We start from the raw sequence: 15240 nt of genomic DNA, 5'->3' as shown, positions 1-15240 counted from the left end.
AGAGGAAGGGAACAGTTTTGACATAAAAAGAGATAGCACCTATGCCTGCAGCCGGCACTTCGCTCCGGAGGATTACGTTGGTGGCTGTCGTTTGTCGCCTGAAGAGTGGTGTTGTTTCGAGCCTATTCCCTTGGAACAATTTTACTGCTCCTTTGAGAAGGGAGTCAGTATATGACAGAACCATCAAACGTCAGTCTAGTATCCAGCTATGCTGTGAAGATAGCACCATGGTGGCTAAGGCAGTAAAGATGGATCACGACTACGTGACACACCCACCTGCAGGTAAGATTGCTCATAATGTGTTTAGTAAGTTAACGCTAGTCAACTATGTGTACCGGTAATGGATAAATGCATTTCTAACTGAATAACTTAACCCTTGTGCATCAATTAAAAAAAGTTACACAGGTACATAGAGGACAAAAATGTCTGTATCAAAGAACTGTCATAAAATTTTTTTTAATTAAATTGGGAGCACAGACTTAAGTTTGGTCTTATTTTAAAGAAGACCCTTGGCAGATTATTGCTTAAAATGAATAAGTAAATCCAAAAAAAGTTTTGTAGGTTTAAGTTTATGAACATTATTTTATATAAAATATATATTTTATAAAACCAAGTTTAACTCTAAAACGTCTAGAAAATCAAAGCCATAAATCTAAATAAGTTGTGTTCCAAATTTGAGGTTGAAATCTTTGATAGCGGTAATTATTTTGTTTGGGCGCAGTAACAGATTTTCCCTATTGGATGCCAGCAAAACTTCACTGGTGCACACAGTGATTGGATTTGTTATTTGCTGTTGAGTTTCTGTAACATAGTCTCATGCTGTCTAGCTGTAGGGGGCTCTGAATGACATTCTTTCTGCAGTGATGTCATTTAGGAGTTGACATGATTACTGTTCTGTGTTGTGTTGAAAGTAGCATAAATATGTTAAGACTGGTTTTTAATTTCTTTATCTTTACAGGTGCTCTGGATGAGGCTTTGGATTACATCCATGACTTAGAAGCCATGTTGCATAACACTGACCTACCACCCCCTACTCTCTTCAGCCGATACTGTTCATCAGTGCCGGAGTGGGCCCACTTTTCAGCCCGGGAGTTTCAGGCCCAAGACCGGCCCACTTTTTCCATGGTGGTGGAAATTGGATAAATGAAGCAACAGTTCAGCTCTTACTATTGTGTAGTTTTTATTAATACCATGGTTCAACAATAATGTAAAGGTTAAATAATAATTCACTTAAGCCATGGGTCGGCAACCCGCGGCTCTAGAGCCGCATGCGGCTCTTAAGCGCCGCCCTAGTGGCTCCCTGGAGCTTTTTCAAAAATTTGAAAATGGAAAAAATATTTTTTGTTTTAATATAATTTCTGTAGGAGGAAAAACATGACAAACATTCTAAGTTTTTCAACGTTGTAAAAATGTGTATAATAAATATTTAATTTCAACATTTCTGTCAACGAAGAATTTACGTCATAGACTGTGACACACGTGTCTGTCAGATCGGCGTGATGCCAGACCGGTGGCTGACAAACAAACAAACTAACCGGCGGGTGAGTCATGGGCCATGGATCCCAAGGGGAAAAAGAGAAAGATAGCTGAGCACTCCCAACGCACTCTAGTGCAGTGCGGGACTAGATTTGATGGCCGAGTGCGAGCGCGGGCGCGTGCGGTAATGCACTCACTGTACTAAAACAAAATAGAAACGATTTGCAGGCCAGAATTTCTATTCATAACATGTTTGCAGCGTTGAGCGATGTAGCCAATCACAGACATATGTGTTGATTTCTTGAACGCAATGGCCAATCAGAAGCATTTAAGATAGACTCCCCTCACCGCTCAAAACTGACTTTTTTGTTCAGTGCTGAATTCTGTATGCTGGCAAATCCTCTAATAATAACAAACAACGTGTGGATATTATGAAAGATTCATTGTGCAGTCAGCTTCATTGATAATAACAGAGATGTGTGAGATCGCGATGAACTGTCAGCTTTTTAGGAATTATTAAGAGAGCGCACTTTGCGCGCATTCAGTCATGCCAAACCATGCACGCATAGTAAACTGCTTGCTTTTATGTTAAATTAACAGTGGTTTGTGTTTTAATGCTTTAATAACAAATAATTTATCAGGAGGATGTATGGTGGCGACACGTAAGCTAACTTGAAAGTATTTGGAGGTACAGAAAAAAAGTCTATTTGCGGGCGGGAGCGGAACAAAACATAAATGTTGCGGGCGGGAGAAAGAAAGTTGAGAACGCCAGTTATAATGACCCACGCATTAAAAAATGGTCGGGTTAAAATCGGGCTCGGGCTCATAATTACGTTTAATGTGTCGGGCCGGGCCGGGTCGGGCTTGATTTTTTGGGCCCGATCTAAGCTCTAATTTATAGCCTACTTATCATTTTGATACTAATAAAGCTAATATACCACTTACAGCATGTGTTGCCTTCATTATAAGGCTTATATAAAGCTTTTAATTTTTTGCGGCTCCAGACAGATTTTTTTTTTTTTTTTCTCTTTCAACATTTTGGGTTGCCGACCCCTGACTTAAGCTGAGAAGTTAACAAAAAATATCATGGTCATTATTATTTTTCTGCATGGGTATCAAATTGTGGTAATTTACTCCTTCTGAACAAACAATACATTTTGGTTTATCATGTACCGTCATATACTGCTCTTTCTTAAAATTACAGAGGGATTTAGCCTATGGATATCTACTTTTGTTATCCTGTAAATCAGAATATGCTGTCAATAGCCTTAAAAAAATATTTTTGCCATGTTTTCTGGAATAAAATGTTATATAAATCAGGCTAGGAATAATATATTTACAAATCCCTCAGTAAATGTCTTCATAATATAACTAGGTACAAGACTGCAAAGTTTGGTGTATATAGGTGCTACTGAAGTGGAGATTTCGGACTTGGAGTATGAGAGAAAGGTCATTTTGAGAAAATGGGCTTTAAAGATTTAGCAGCCAATGAGATTGCGCATTCAAAGTTAAATCCCCCCTTTTACTTTCACGATTGGTTGCTGATAAAAAGGATATTACCATATTTGGATCTGACCGCATTGTACAGGAGAGAGAGAGCTTTCTAGCGGTGTGTGTGATGACGGTGCAGACAGCGATCGCGGAGCAGCGGGATGATATATCCAACTTCAGACAAACAGAAAAAGTATAGTAAAATAAACACCTAAATGTGTATTTCTGACTTTTTTTCACCACAAGTCTGAAAGAAGACAAATATCCCAAAATCTCAAAATTGACCAGTAAAAAAACGATGTTTTTGCCTGCCGTGTCTCGCCTTAATTACATTTAATATTTTGCTTGTGAATAGGTTGACAACGCTACAATGGTATTTGCCGAATAATTACGTTGCAGCGTTGCTAATGCTAATCATTACTAGGCCTATCTCTCTTTACCTGTTGCCACTTGTGTTTGTCCTCTTGAAAATAAATCTGTAAGCTTGGCACATTTTGCTGCATCCTCCTCCAATGCCTTTCTTTTTTTCAACCTGGCTTTTTCAGCCCCTCCTGGCCTCTTCCTCCGTCCTCCCTGACGCCTACAGTAACGGTAGGGCCGGCCCAGCTATCGGTAGCCTACTACTAGGGCCTACTACCTGAGAAAACGTTTTGAAAAAGACGGGCTATGGACCCAACCAACTCTATTTGGAAAAGGAGGGGAGAACTCCTTTACATGGTGCAACCCATGCAGAGGCTGCGCGCTTCGGTGTTAGAATGCGGAACGTGTGTAGCCTTTAAGAGAAGATAGACAACGTGACAAATGTAAAAAAAAAAAAAAAACATTTCCTCGACCGGCCCAAAAGTGAAGCGGCCCACCGGGAATTCTCCCGATTACCCACCCCGGGCCTGCTGTTCATCGGACGACCAAATTCGTTTCTACACCAAATTTCCATCCGAGAGGGTTTTTACTATGTTTAGGGAGTCGATTGCACCATCTGCCCTTAGACTGGTGTACTGGACCAAAGCAAAGAGGGCAGGTGAGGAAGGCTGCCAAGATCCCAGCCCACCACGCATCATGCCATTAATAGATGAGTTCTTGATGTACTCCATGCGGGTTGCTGTTGGCATGAAGGAGCAGCTCATTGCTGACATGTTCAATGTGAGCATTGCCAGGGTCAGCAGGGTTACAATCACCTGGGCCAATTATCTTTTTATGATGCTGAGCTCACTTCCCATCTGGATAAGCAGGGAAAAGGTTAAGTCCACTATGCCCCTTAAATTCCAGAGGTACTGTCCTAACGTCAGAGTGATACCGGACTGCACAGAAATTGCCCTGGAGACAGCCTCATCCCTGACCTTACAGTCAGAAACATTTTCGAGCTACAAAAACAGGACGACATTGAAATGCCTGATTGGAGTTGCTCCCAATGGTTTGGTGACATTCGTCTCACCCCTGTACACTGGGTGCATCTCAGATAAGGAGATCACCAGGATCAGTGGAGTCCTTCCCTTGCTGGAGCCAGGAGACGACATCATGGCGGACAAAGGGTTCCTCATTCAAGATCTCCTTGCTGACGTTGGAGCTAAGCTCATCATTCCACCTTTTAAGCGTTCAGCTCAATTCAGCAAAGAGGAAACGGAACAAACCCAAGCCATTGCCCGCCTCAGAATTATAGTGGAGAGAGTGATCGGTAGGGTAAAGTCCTTTCACATCTGGGACTCTCCTGTGCCGCTCACACTGATTGGCAGTGTGAATCAGATCGGGCTTAACTGTTGTGTTTTTGCAAATTATCAAGGACCTTTTTGTTTTGAAGATTGAATGAATTAATGTTTTGTATGTAAATAATGTATAATGTGTAAATAGTATGTAAGTAATTTAGTGTTCCCACATATTCTTAAACTTTAAATTAAATATAATTGTTATATTAATATTGTTCTGTTGAAATGTGACTGATTTCACTAAAACATTAGATGAACGATTAAAACAATTTTGGTCAAAATGCTGCATCCTTTAATTTTTTGGCATGTATGTGTAACACCAACTGATTAATAACAACTTATTCAATAAATAACACAAACATTTACAATAAAAAAAAAACATTACAGTTCATCAACAGTAAGACAGAAGGCAAAACTGATTGGTAAAGACAAGATTACTGGAATTCAAAGTATGCATTCATGTATGTGCCATAATAATATACATCTAATTTCTCTTTCATTTCCGCTATGAATGAGTCATCACGCCAAATTCTTTCCACAGTTAAATTTGATACGGTATTTGTAACAAAGTCACACCATGTCAGTCCTGTGATTGCCAGTTGGCCCTGAACCTGCCAGTAGTATTTATGTGAACGCTTCAGACTGGCGTGGTCTTCCTGCACCTTGAGGTGAGCAACCTGAGATGGATAATTTTTTGTGCTGCTCTTCACCTCAACCAGGCCAAAAGGAGGCGACTCTGAAGGGTCATACACTCGACCGTCTGGACTGGCCCCGAGATGTGGTGCGTCAGGGTGAATGACGAATCCTCCTGGTAGCACATTAACTCGCATCAGTTCAGCATAGTTTGCCAGCACTTCAGGCTCCACCAGCAGACCGCGCTTCATTGCAGCTGTTTGCTTTGTGCAGCCTCTGATCATCTGAATAGCTGCAGACTCCTGCTCTTCACGACACGCCTTTGTCACAAGTGACGAAGGAAGCGGAACAAATGTCCGCTGGAAGTGTGTTCCCCCCGGAACAATATCAGTGAAACACCGAGCCGGTTCCGCTTGTTGTTGGTTTCCATGACAGCGGCGGCTGATGAGGCAAACGGTATCAGGTGCGGGCGATTGGTGTGAGGATCGGCGATAGGGCTACGGGGCCGAATGAAGCAGTTAAAAGGAAAAGGAAGAGGAAATTGAGTGTGGTACTCCCCCGGGAGAAATCGTTCTTTGGCAGTAGCTTGAATTCGCTGGGATCTTTGGAGAGGGCTGTGAGGATTTGGCTGGATTACGGGTGCAACGGTGATTTGTGTGAATACAAGCTGGAAGCGTGAACTGGATGGGAAGTAGGAGAATTGTGGAGACACAGTCAAGACTGGAGAGCGCCATCATTCCTGAGAGGAAGCTAAGTAATGAAACATCGGATCTGTGTGAATGCATGCCTTGCACTGAGTTGAATAAGGAATTGTGAAGTGTATTGATTTCGAGTGTAACTGTCACTTAAGAGTGTGAACTGAGTCATCATTAAAATCCTGATATCTTCGTCTGAGTGTGAGAGTATTGAAGACGCTGTTTTCCATGCTGCGAGAAGTCATCTGCATCTCTTCATCTCCTGAGTGCTGATGCAATATAACAGTGGAAGGATTGATCATTGGGTGAGTGCTGGCCTTATTGCACTGAGAGTGGATGTGCAGTGCCTGAATTGAAGTGTCACACAGTATTGGATTTGATGTGAAGTTGCAGTGTGTGTGGATGTATATGTATATTTAACTGCCAGTATTCTTCAGTTCATATTCTTGCCCAGTGTTTGCTGAAAGCCTCCGTGTTGAATGTGCATGTTCCGCTCGGGCTATAAGCCCTCGCTTCGATACTGAAGAGAAGTGTGCTTGCCCCGTATAACTTGTCCTGCCTATTCAAATAGAAGATTCTCCTGCTACTGTCTTGTGTGATGCCCGTCTGAAGGAGGGATCCACCCTAGCCTCAGCACTGTCCGCTTAGAGCCACACCATCCAGCCGTAAGCTCGATTCTCCATCTTATAGAGGAGTGTGCCTGCACCTGTATAAATTGCTCTGTCTGTTTAAATAGATGATTATTCTGCTACTGTCTTGTGTGATGCCCGTCTGAAGGAGGGATCCACCCTAGTCTCAGCACTGTCCGCTTAGAGCCACACAATCCAGCCGTAAGTCCTTGCCCCATTGTAAAGGGAACTGAGTTTGTACAAAAAACTGTCTCTGTCTTTGGAATAGAGGATACCTCTGCTAACGACTGAACCCCGCCGAAGGAGAAAGAGACACGAGAGCCCCCGCACCTGCTGCCCAGCGACGACACGGGAGTGCGCCCTGCCTTGAGGAGATATACGTACCCACCTGTCCTCCAGTGAGGCTGCTTGTCCTTTGGAGAGGTATACGTACCTGCCACTCACCTGTCCGGTGGAATGGAGTCCCCTCCTAGTCTTCAGTCCCGGTCCAGACCTGTCCGGACATCTGTCCGCCTGTATCACGCCCAAGAAGGTTTACTTACCAAGATACTTACCTGCTTGCTGGAACGGCGGTCGAATCCCTCCTCCTCGGTGGTTGCCGGTGGCATGGATCGGTGGGGCGAAGCCCTCGCTTCCCAGGGTCCAAAAGCGGGCTCCCTTTCCTGGGAAGAGACACAAAATCCACGACAAGACTTTTTAATTCCCCTTTTTAGACAATAAAGATTGTTCATTTTAATTCCACTTGTCTGCCTGGTCTCTGGTACGCTCCTCGAGGTGGTCCTGGGTTTGAGGGGTGGGTGCAGTCTGGCTTGGCCCCCCCGACCTGTGACACGGACTTAACCATTAGGCAAAGGTCGGCAATTGCCTTGGGCCCCGAGCTACCTAGGGGCCCCCAAAATGCCCCATTAAATTATCCTTAAGTTGTTTTTACTTTTCGCAAATTATATATTTCTAAAAAACATTTGCGAAAAAAGGCATCAAATCATTAGTGTCGCAGACAGAAGGGGGCCCCCCACCTCACCTCACTACATTGGACTATTCCATTATCTCACTTTCTGCGTGTGAAAGTGACAAGGCTGTAATGCGCCGAAAAATAAGTGATTGACAGACGGTGTGCAGAGTGACAGACAGAGTGTACAGAGTAGTAGACAGAGTAAAAATGAAGCGAAGCTACCCAAGCGGTGCTAAAACAGCAGGAACCATAAAAGAAAACCATACTACCTTCGCCTTGGGTCCCCAATTTGCTAAATCTGCCACTGATCATTAGACAGTGTGTATTTAAATATGCATTTCATCAAGGATTCAAATATGAATACCTTATTTATTTCTTATTATTTTACTGTGTTTTTGCATGTAAACTTCTATGCCCGTTTGTGATTATTGCAGCGTGTGAATGGGACTTTTTCTCTTTTTTTATTAATGCCATGAACCAGAACAATACGAGACCTAATCATTCAAAGTAAAACAAATACAAAGTAAAATAAGAACAGTGCCAGAGGACAAGAAAAAAACAACATAAAATGGGTGCTACTTTATACATATCTGCTTACAATGCTATAAGCTCTAATTGCCTTTTTACTTAATTACACAAAACAGAACAATAAAGCTTAAAATCATTTTTAAAGCAAGAAAGGTTTGGTTTGGAGTCAGACCATTTCATTTTATGAATGTGAAACTTCCCCATTAACATTAACAATTGTATGAAGTGCCTTATCTTTCTCAATCCCATGATCATTGAAGTGTATCATTTTGTCAAATCCACTCAGCTGTAAATCAATGTTAATTTTTTTCTTAATTAAACGCTCCACATCAATCCAAAAATATTTTTGTATGTATGCAATGAAAAAATAATGTAAAATTGTTTCCTTTTCACCTTTAAAAGCACGTTTTACTGGATATAATCTATAAGAGACTTCTTTTACTTTGTTATTAATGTAGAATTTGTCTACTGTTCTCCAAGCATTACGCCAATTTACGTCTCCAAACACAGATGACCAGAAAAAGCGAGCTGGAGGGTAAACAATATTATTAAGTATATTGCTAATATAGTTATTTGAGACTTTATTTTGTAAGTGTCAATGGGACTTGTATTTAGGTGTGAGAGACGGTGTGACGTCATAAGTCTGCGCCGCGACCCCCTGTCTGTTGTGATTCGGCTTAAGAAGGTTTGTTATTTTAAGCATTTATAGTGTTTAAATCAATACATATCATTTAGTCAATTATAGTTTTTAGATTCAAAATAAAAAATATATTTATCACTGAATGAACACATGTAGGCATATTGCTTCATCTAACATGAATGAACGTTATTTTTGTATGTAAATTGTATCCACACATGAGTAACAGAAAAGGTGCGTCTCATTTCGCCCCCAATATCGGGAATCAGTTTATTGTAAACACGAATTCGGTTACTGGAAAAAGTTATGATGGCAGAAACGGAGCTTTTTAATACTCCGAGTCAATTGAATCAAATACTTCACAAATGATTCAGTGATTCGAAGAGCTCGATTCACCACACGCTGACGAGCAGTGTAAATGCAACAGAAACACAAAAGTGTGAAATACATTTTTTTTTACAAACCAACTGCAAATATATATTTTTTTTATTAAAGTGGAATCTATTTAATATAATTAAATAATTATAAACTCGTAACTAAGTAGTGTATGTATAATTCTTTTGTGTTCTTTTATTTTTGTACAGCTAGCTGGGTATTTTTTTTTAGAAAAAACTCCTGGTGAAGCGACAGATCCACATGACACTATTATGAAGATGGCGTTTATTAAAGAAGAGAATGAAGACATGAAGGTTGAAGAAACATTCAGAGTGAAACAAGAAGATACTGAGGAACAAACAGGTTGGTTTCATTCTCAAAGCTGAACTCACTCATTTGATCCTTATTAAAATGTCCAGCTCTGCAGAAATTATTGATATTTTCTGAAGATTGTCATATGAAGTGTCCTAATTAATGTAGCAGTCAGTCAAATTAACATTATATAATAAATGGATTTTCACTCTAATCAAAAAATATATAACAAAAATGCTGTGGAAATAACCAGTGTGTTTATCGTCTGCAAGAGGGGTTTCAGCTCTTTGCATTTACGAGTGGTCTTAACATTGTCGAATGTATTCCCTCATGCCTCTCTGAATTTCCTTGCTATTGTGAAGCTGGAAAAGGGAGCAGAGTTCTTGTACTTGCATTGGACTGCATTTATATAGCACTTTCACAGACCCAATGGCCACCAAAGCGCTTTACATATTGCCTCACATTCACCCATTCACTCACTCATTCATACACCGACGGCGGTGTCAGCCATGCAAGGCGCCATCCAGCTCGTCGGGAGCATCTGGGGTTAGGTGTCTTGCTCATGGACACCTCGACACTTGGTCAGGTGGAACCGGGGATTGAACCACCAACCTTCTGGTTTGTAGACAATCTACATGAGCCACTGCCGCGACAATGTAATGTCTCAGCAGCGTGTATAATGTGCTTATGAGCTGCGATTTCTCTCTGGAGAAACCACGCTTGTGCATTTTTTTTCTATGATTCGAACATAAACTAGCGCATTACGTACCGTTTCACTAGCCTGCTTTCACTGCTTTCACTTTTAAACGAACTGTTTACTACACAAGCGCTGGACTTCCTTTGTGTCACCGAGACATGGATTAAACCTGGCGAATTAAGCTCGCTTGTTGAATTACTACCGCAGGGCTGTGACTTTTTAAATACCCCGCGCTCATCAGGCCGCGGTGGGGGGATAGTGACTGTTTTTAAAAACACTTTTTCTTGTCAATTTTTATCTACATCTTCATATAGCAGTTTTGAGGTGCAACTATTTCAAATACTAGTAGCAAACCCTGTCACCATTGCTCTGTTATATCGCCCTCCCAAACATAACTCAGAATTTATTAACGAATTTGCTGCATTTGTGGGGGATCTTGTTATTGCTTACGATAAAATACTGCTGCTTGGTGATTTTAATATTCATGTTTGTTGTGCATCTAAAACTCTCTCCATGGAGTTTTTAAATCTCATTGAGTCTTTTGACCTTGTTCAGTGGGTATCTGGCCCAACGCATCTACAGGGTCATACCTTGGACTTGATTTTAACTCATGGATTATCTGTATCAGATATTACAATTAGCAATGCAACCTTCTCTGATCATATGCCTGTAATTTTCTCTGTTCCATACTTTGGTCAAACACTAAAAACTCAGCCCATGGGGCGTATGTCTCGTACCTTCAGTGCACACTCCAGGGAGGAGTTCACTGCAGCATTTCTTGGAGCGTGGACTTCTGAAACGGAATTTACTCTTCATAACCTGGATGCGGATGAACATCTCAGATTTTTCAACTCCACCTGTGCTTCTATTCTGAACAGTATTGCACCTTTTAAGCTTAAATTCCGTATTTCAGTACCAATTCCATGGTTTAATGAATCAGTGCGTTCTCTTAGACAGGCTTGCCGTCGAGCTGACCGCAAGTGGAAAAAGGACAAAGCAAGTGGAAAAAGGACAAATCGCATGTCTCATATGAAATTATGAGAAACTCTCTTTCCTCATTTCAGAGGGCTGCTAAAGCTGCTAAAAGTAAATATTTCTCTGATTTGATTAGGCAAAATAGAAATAACCCTCGTGTACTTTTTTCCACTATTGACTCTGTGCTAAATCCACCTGTCAATCTTTTTCCTACGCCTTCTGTCTCACTCTGTGAAAGTTTTGGAAACTTTTTTACAAATAAGGTATTGGCCATTAGAGCTAAAATGTCTCAGACTGGACATACTTTGTCAGAGATTCCTTTATATTCCGCCACATGGTCTGTGTTTGAGCCACTCTGTTTCCACGCCTGTAAGGAAATTGTGGAGCGTCTTAAGCCTACATCATGCCAACATGATATTGTTCCCTCACATTTCCTCAAACAAAATATGGATGCAATTTGTCCAGGTCTGCTGTCCGTCATTAATAAGTGCTTATATACGGGCACTGTTCCAGTTTGCCTTAAACAGGCTGTGATAACACCATATATTAAAAAAACCTAATCTAGATTCCTCATCTCTCTCCAGCTTTCGACCTATTTCAAATCTTCCTTTTATTTCAAAGATCATGGAGAAAGCTGTATTGGCTCAATTACAAACTTTTCTGTCAAACAATTCAATCAATGAAGTTTTTCAATCTGGCTTTAAAGTTTTACATAGCACCATATCTGCTCTTTTAAAAGTCCTAAATGATATATATCTTCACAGATTCTGGTAAACCTTTGGCTCTGGTCCTCTTAGATCTAAGTGCTGCTTTTGACTTAGTTGATTACAACATTCTTTTGTCACGCCTGGAGTCTTGTGTAGGACTTCGTGGGTCTGTCTTACAGTGGTTTCACTCTTATCCGTCAGATAGATGTTTTACTGTACAGTTAGGACAATATTCATCCTCCAATAAGCAGCTTGGTTGTGGTGTCCCTCAGGGATCAATCCTTGGGCCTGTGTTATTTTCTTTATATTTGCTCCCTCTGGCTGCTATTTTTAAAAAACATGGTGTCTCGTTTCATTTTTATGCTGACGATACCCAACTTTACCTTCCCTTGCAACGCAATAATGAATCTTCTCTTCAGCCGCTGTTAGATTGCCTGAATGATCTTAAGTCATGGCTGTCAAACAATTTTCTACACTTAAATGAAAACAAATCGGAGTTTATGTTGTTCGGCCCCAATGAAAACTGTGTTTTTGACTTTGATCTTGGCCCTCTCACCCCGTACAAAACAAAGTGTGCCAGGAATCTGGGCTTCCTATTTGACTCTAGTTTAAAATTAGATAAACAGATTTGTGCTGTTGTTAAGTCATGCTTTTATCAACTGCGCCTTCTCAGTAAAGTAAAGTCCATTCTATCAAGAAGTAATTTAGAAATAGCTATTCATGCGTTCGTTAATTCTAGGCTTGACTACTGTAATTCTTTGTATTATGGCATTTCTCAGGCATCAATCTCCCGTCTGCAGATGGTTCAAAAAGCAGCTGCTCGACTGCTTGAAGGGAAGCGTAAGTTCGATCACATAACTCCTATTTTAATGTCTCTGCACTGGCTTCCGGTTAAGTATAGGATAGAGTTCAAAATTGTATTATTCGTCTACAAAGCTTTTAACAATCTAGCACCGCAATACCTAACTGATCTCTTGGTACCGTATACCCCATCTAGAAACCTGAGATCCATTGACCATGGCCTTCTAACTGTCCCTAAAGTAAAATTAAAAAAACGTGGTGACCGCGCTTTGCCGCTGCTGGACCGAGGCTGTGGAACAGCCTTCCTCTGTCGATTAGGCATGCTCCATCTATCTCCACTTTTAAAACTCAGCTTAAGACTTATTTGTTCTCCTTGGCTTTTAACACTATATAGCTACCTTCTGTTTGAAAATGAATTTTTGATTACCTATTTTTTGTTTGTATTCACAAATGCTAGGTCTGTGTGTATTTTATTCTGTGTAAAGCACTTTGGTCAACCTTGGTTGTGTCGTAAATGTGCTCTATAAATAAATGATTGATTGATTGACTTCAGCGTCATCATTACGACACGGCATTGGTTACGGCTTTTGTTCACACAGAGCGCGTTCCGGGATGTTACTAGGTCCCCAACCCGGCATCAATCCCGGGTCGTGTTTGCGTTCACACAGAAGGCTTTCTGGCAATTTCCCGGGATCAGCGCGCTGTGTGAAAGGGGCTTTGTATTGTATTGTATGGCTGAAGGGGAGTCATACAGATGCCTGTATTTCCGCACCTCTTCAATCAATCACTTGCTCCATGTTTTTCACTGAACTTCTGAATTTAAAAATGGCGGGCGGCGTAGAAGAAAACGCCGGAAATGCGATGCTACCAAGCTGACCAATCACAGACCTTGCTGACCGAGTCGTTGTGACGTGTAGTTAGGTTTTTGAGGAGGTACAGGGTACAGCATATGGTTCACGCCTGTGTGTATGCTACGCCGTACCTACTGAGCGCACTCAACGCAGAAGTATAAATTGGGCTAAAGCTTGCTCTAATATAGATGATCAACACAGATTTTGTGCTGAAAGTTGTGGGTTCATCAGATTGGAAAACTTTGTTTCACCCTCAAGGACCCTTGCCACCATTGTCTTTATCAAGTTCTTCCCATGTCCAATTCATTTAGGACTTGCAGGTCAATGTCAGTTGGCAGATCAGTGAAAGATCTTCCTGATTTGAAACCGTGCGGGAAACTCTGTCAGTCCTCAGGAAACGTGATCTCAGTGGTCAAAGATTCTATGGTTTTATCTTGCGTTTTATCTTATTTCTCTGCCGAGCTGTGATAATCTGATAATGACGTTCTGTGTCTGTGTTTTTTTTTTACGCAGATGTGCATTTTTAGCTAACCACGAAGTAGGCCTGCACAATTCTGGCAAAAAGATTTTTTTTTTTAGCTTAGAATTGATATCACGATTCTCTGCAACGATTTTTTTTTTCATGAAGTGTAATGTTTATTGCAGACATGAACCATGACAAAACAAAACAATTTGGCAGTACCAAAACTATTTGTTTTGGCACCTATAGAACATTGCAGATCACCACAAGCCTGTAAACATGGAGGCTTCAATGAATAAAGAAGAAACAACTCTTTAACTGCTTGCATTTTGTACAACTAACATTCAACTGGCCATTCAAGTAGGTTACCAAAAATAGAAGTTTAACGCACTGCGCTGAATATGGCCTGAACATGGCTCTGAATAGGCTAATTGAAACGTCATTCAACATTCTGAGGGTTCAGTATCTAAAGAAAAGGAGCATCAATTGGCCATTGAAGTGCAGTTGCAGTATAACAAATTAATAATTTATTTTGTATACAGGTGAAACTTTAGTATTCACAGTATTCTAAAAATTAGAATATTGTGCAAGAGTTCATTCGTCTCAGTAATTCAACTAAAAAGGTGAAACTAATATATTATATAGACTCATTACATGCAAAGTGAGATATTTCAAGACTTTTTTTGTTATAATTTTGATGATTATGGATTACAGATATGAAAACCTTTTCACAATATTCTAATTTTGAATTTGGGGTTTTCATAAGCTGTAACCCATAATCATTAAAATTATAACAAATAAAGGCTTGAAATATCTTCCTTTGCATGTAATGAGTCTATATAACATATTAGTTTCACCTTTTAAGTAGAATTACTGAAATTAATGAACTTTTGCGCGATATATTAAAAAAATTTGAGTTTCATCTGTATATAGCAGCACATTGTCTTTAATAGCTGGCCTTTTAGTAGTTTAATGTTTCTTGAGCCAACTCCACACACCTGTAAATGAAGGCTTCAATGAAAAAACAAAACAAACATTCAATTGGCCATTCAATTAAGCTCATTCAATTTTAACATAAATAACCATAAATAAAACACAAATCTGCCAACCTACTAAGGCGTCAATGACAAAAGAAAATGAATATTAATTTGGCCATTACGAAAGAGTAAATTAAATGATATTTTCTTTGGGACATAGGCCTCTCACATAACCCTATATGTGACCCTGAATATGGCACTTAAAGATTCCTGGCCAGAAACACAAGTCTATCAACATGCTCTGGCTTTAATGATGCACGGTGGCATGTCACAATGTTGCCCCC

General features: G+C 40.5%; 2 protein-coding genes across 2 annotated transcripts in view; one reads left to right on the top strand and one right to left on the bottom strand.

Annotated features, from left to right (window-relative positions):
• Window positions 1–15240, bottom strand: part of LOC130073205 (gastrula zinc finger protein XlCGF57.1-like) — a 250423-nt gene that overhangs the window by 61229 nt on the left and 173954 nt on the right. The gene's annotated exons all lie outside the window — the stretch shown is intronic.
• Window positions 9376–15240, top strand: part of LOC130073228 (gastrula zinc finger protein XlCGF8.2DB-like) — a 38670-nt gene continuing 32805 nt past the window's right edge. Inside the window, exon 1 of the mRNA XM_056238697.1 lies at window positions 9376–9479. Within this exon, the coding sequence (XP_056094672.1) occupies window positions 9389–9479 (91 nt within the window). The 5' untranslated portion in view covers window positions 9376–9388. The remainder of the gene's footprint in view (window positions 9480–15240) is intronic.

This window comes from Rhinichthys klamathensis, unplaced genomic scaffold (assembly GCF_029890125.1).
Source record: "Rhinichthys klamathensis goyatoka isolate OS25496 unplaced genomic scaffold, OSU_Roscu_1.1 h1tg000530l_1, whole genome shotgun sequence".
NCBI lineage: Eukaryota > Metazoa > Chordata > Actinopteri > Cypriniformes > Leuciscidae > Rhinichthys > Rhinichthys klamathensis.
This window is presented reverse-complemented; position numbering and strand designations above follow the sequence as displayed.